This window comes from Priapulus caudatus, unplaced genomic scaffold (genome assembly GCF_000485595.1).
Source record: "Priapulus caudatus unplaced genomic scaffold, Priapulus_caudatus-5.0.1 Scaffold570, whole genome shotgun sequence".
Taxonomy (NCBI): domain Eukaryota; kingdom Metazoa; phylum Priapulida; class Priapulimorpha; order Priapulimorphida; family Priapulidae; genus Priapulus; species Priapulus caudatus.
In genome coordinates, this window is record NW_014577631.1 from 79,177 (window position 1) to 82,935 (window position 3,759).

The 3,759-nt window shown below is 46.9% G+C and overlaps 1 protein-coding gene across 1 annotated transcript in view; it reads right to left on the bottom strand.

Moving 5' to 3' along the window:
* LOC106811741 (large neutral amino acids transporter small subunit 4-like) overlaps nucleotides 1-3,759 on the bottom strand; it is a 23,636-nt gene that overhangs the window by 6,984 nt on the left and 12,893 nt on the right. The window contains exons 7-8 of the mRNA XM_014815455.1: nucleotides 3,713-3,757; nucleotides 3,189-3,366 (exon numbers count right to left, since the gene is read on the bottom strand). Coding sequence (XP_014670941.1) covers nucleotides 3,189-3,366; nucleotides 3,713-3,757 — 223 coding nt within the window. The remainder of the gene's footprint in view (nucleotides 1-3,188; nucleotides 3,367-3,712; nucleotides 3,758-3,759) is intronic.

The following is a 3,759-nucleotide window of genomic DNA, read 5'->3' on the forward strand; positions in this document are numbered from 1 at the left end:
CGCGTCGTCATAGACCCGAGGGGTCATCGCGCGGCATCGCGTCGTCATAGACCCGAGGGGTCATCGCGCAGTTTTTAATAAAAAAAATTTAAATAAATAAATAAAAATAATAATAATTATCGTTCGTTCAGCGCCGATCTAGTCATCAAGATGAACGATCTGGAGGAGCAGGAGAATCGCAATCGGAAACGGCAGTCGCTGAAGGCGGCCGTCTTCTCTGCGATCTTCCTGTGGAGTCTCGTCACTCTCTGCATCACCCAGCTGCGTCTGCTGTTCTTCATCGGAGCCCTAGAACAGATCCTCATGAAAGTGTCGGGCGGAGACAGAGAGCAAGGTGCGTGTGTGTCTGTACGTGTCTATACGCTGGTGGTGGGGCAGGGGGTGTGTGGTGGTGGGGCAGGGGGTGTGTGGTGGTGGGGCAGGGGGTGTGTGGTGGTGGGGCAGGAGGTGTGTGGTGGTGGGGCAGGGGGTGTGTGGTGGTGGGGCAGTGGGTGTGTGGTACGTGGTGGGGCAGGGGGTGTGTGGTGGTGGGGTGTGTGGTGGTGGGGCAGGGGGTGTGTGGTGGTGGGGCAGGGGGTGTAAGAGAGGCCAGCTAGGTATAGGCACAAGAAGCATGACTGTGACGAAATTTGTGGATTGTGAAACTTGGCTTTTAGGTATATGACCGATTGAGACACATGCTTTGAGAACGGAAAAGGGAGTAGATGAGAAGAAAGAAAGTAGAAAAATTCTTGAATAGAATGTGTTTTCTCTTTAGAAACGTGTCTGAGCGCTGTCATACCACCGCAGAACTGAACTTGCGTTTTTTGACTTTGCAGTCGAGTTGTACACGTACTTCTTTGGAATGATGCAGCTCGGATGTTTCATTGCTGCTCCACTGATTGGTATTCTCATGGACTGGAAGACAAAGGAGAAGTTTGTCGAGCGCAATATCGAAGCCAATAAGGAAGGTGAGGTCCTGTTTTGAATGATATACGACCTGGTACCGTATAGTCGATGTTTCTTTTCTCTGAAAGTCTGTGTTGTAGACTGATTGTTGAAGTCTGTGTTGATACGGCCAACTCGGTCATGCGACATTTCTTCCAATTGTCGCAGAATACGGTAACGATTGCGATCGCTATTGGATATAATGTTACATACGTGCCACAAATTACGAGTGAGTGTAGGAAATATTTTCGTTTCAAAATCGCATTTGTTTTCAAAGCATGTTGATGGTTTGGGCTCTCTCTGACTGTGCATATTTCTTCAACAGGGAACGACACTGAGCGAAGTTCATTCAGTTCTACTCGATCCACCGAATCGTGTCGTTCGGTGAAGATCGACGTGAAGGTCCGGCAACTACGTAACGCGATGTACGCCTTCTTCATCACAAACAGCATTACGATGATATTTGGCAGCATCGTCCTGGTTCCCGACTTACCTTTGCAGGTACGTATGATTAGCACGGCTCAATTTGCGCAAGTTTGCTGGTCGATTCATACGAAAACATTAGGTTTTGGCATCATTTTCATCTCAAATACTTGTCCTGTCTTGGTATTAGTAGTAGCAGTTTCCTACCCAGATATAGCTTTTCTGCGCCAACCTTCATCGAACACAAATAGTTTTTGCTGAGTCATCGTGGGTCCCACCTATATATACCCAGCAAAATCTGCCCAGTTACTCGAGTCAAAGAAGTCGGCATCGTGCGATGTAAACACTATAAATCTCCGTTGTGCTCACTGAACTAGTGCTATAAAAGGATTTATGCCGTGCAGTGGGGCAGAAAAAACGTGTATATGGCTACATCCTACTTGACGTCGATACTAGCGACCGAGAGAGCAAATATCTTTTGCGGAGATCCGCAATCCAAGGCTTTACTGGGATCAAGTAATGTATTCGTGTATCTGAGGAAATTTGCGAGGATGTTTCGGTCAACGGCCTACGAGTCGAAGTTAATGTTAAGACTAATGTTAAGACTAATTTTGTTTCTGACAACGGGCCCCAAGGCTTTACAGCCCAGCATTCTAAACCTGAGCCTCACAGAACTCAGTACCGGCCCCCCTTCAGAGGTTCCCATGAGAGAGTCTCCCTCGCTTCATCGTTACAATTCAAGCACAGCAGCCAGGTTCTACCACACTACAAACCCAGATTACAAACCCAGATTACAAACCCTCTCGAGCAGGGTATTAGCCAGGAATGAGTATTGTGGGAGTGCAGAAAAAATATTTGGGAGTGCAATTTTTTTGTATGTGTGTCTCAGCCGTAATATTTTAGGCCGTGCTACACATTTTTGCCCGTGCAGTTTCAAAACTGACCGTGCAAATCACGGCTGCACGGCTCGCTGTCTAATACATTGCTTTCGAGCCTCACAGAACAGAACAGCCTCACAGAACTCATTACGAGACCCTCGCTTCATCGCTGCAGGTCGTCGCGTTCCTGTGCCACACGATCATCCGCGGCTTCGTGCACTCGGCCGTCGGCGGACTCTACGCGATCGCCTTCCACTTCAAGCACTACGGCAGCCTCGTGGGCCTCGAGTCGCTTGCCACGGCCCTCTTCAGCCTCCTACAGTACCCCCTCTTCATCCTCGTCGAGGGCCAACTGAAACACGACCCGTTCTGGGTGAGTCGACCTCGGGATGACCCCACAGGTCAACGACAACACAAGACTGCGCGTAACGTTGATTATATTTCGATTAGGTACCCAGTGAAGCGATACGTCGAGACGTAACAATGGCACGCGAAGAAAGCGGTGATACAATTGACGACAATGGCGTAGCCAGGAATTTTGATTGGGGGGGTCCTCGAGCAAATAACAAGGTGGCTGAAACTTTGTGGTCAAAAATTTTTTTTTTTAGTTAAATGTAAAAATAGTGCTTTATAATCAATTGATTTTATTTTGATTGGGGAGGTCCTAGGGCCCCCAGTACCCCCCCCTGGCTACGCGCTTGATTGACGAGAATATTCTGTTTGATATCGATTCTGGACTTAGGAAAAGCTACGTATAATCACCAACACTGTGAATGCACACATGAGTAACAGCATTTCGTAGTCGGCACTCGATACTCAAAATACTATTAACATAATATCTACTATATTCACGTACATCTATCATGACCTAAAAATCAAGTTTATATCTCAGTTAGATCCATAATAAGTTAATATAATTACTTACAACGACGAAATCTTCCGTTGCAATTTTATGCTTACTTTGAGGTATACAGTTCCTTGCCCTCATCTTGAAAGTGTAACACATCTGGCGACGACAGACGCGACCCAATCTTGTCGACGTGCGAGTAGAAATTTTTACCAGTGACCTTGTGCTGGAGCTGCAGAGTTTTCGTGTGTTTGTTAATTTTTTGGTCCTGCGGTTCTGGAATCCCTTTCTCTGGAATAAAAAAACGCGTAAAGTTGCTATGATTAGCCATTACTCTCGCTATAATCCTTCCTTAACGTGCACCCTCTCTCTCCTACATGCCATCCCTCGACCGTCACACTATCATGTCTCCCCTTACCCTTCTTTCTCTCCACTCTCAAGGGGAAAGAGAAAGTGAGACTCCCCCTAAGTCCCATCTGATCCCAAATATACAAGTATGCTAAGCGACAGCTAGACATTTTTTTTCCATCTCAATGTAACTAGAAAGTATCTTTATATCTTACTTTACCTACGCACGAAATTGCTACGCACCAAGGCGCCTGAACCTGAGAATAGAAACTACGTTTAGGCACGTTACCTGGCACGTCTAGGAAACAGCTGAGCATCGCCAGTAGGCTGCCACCT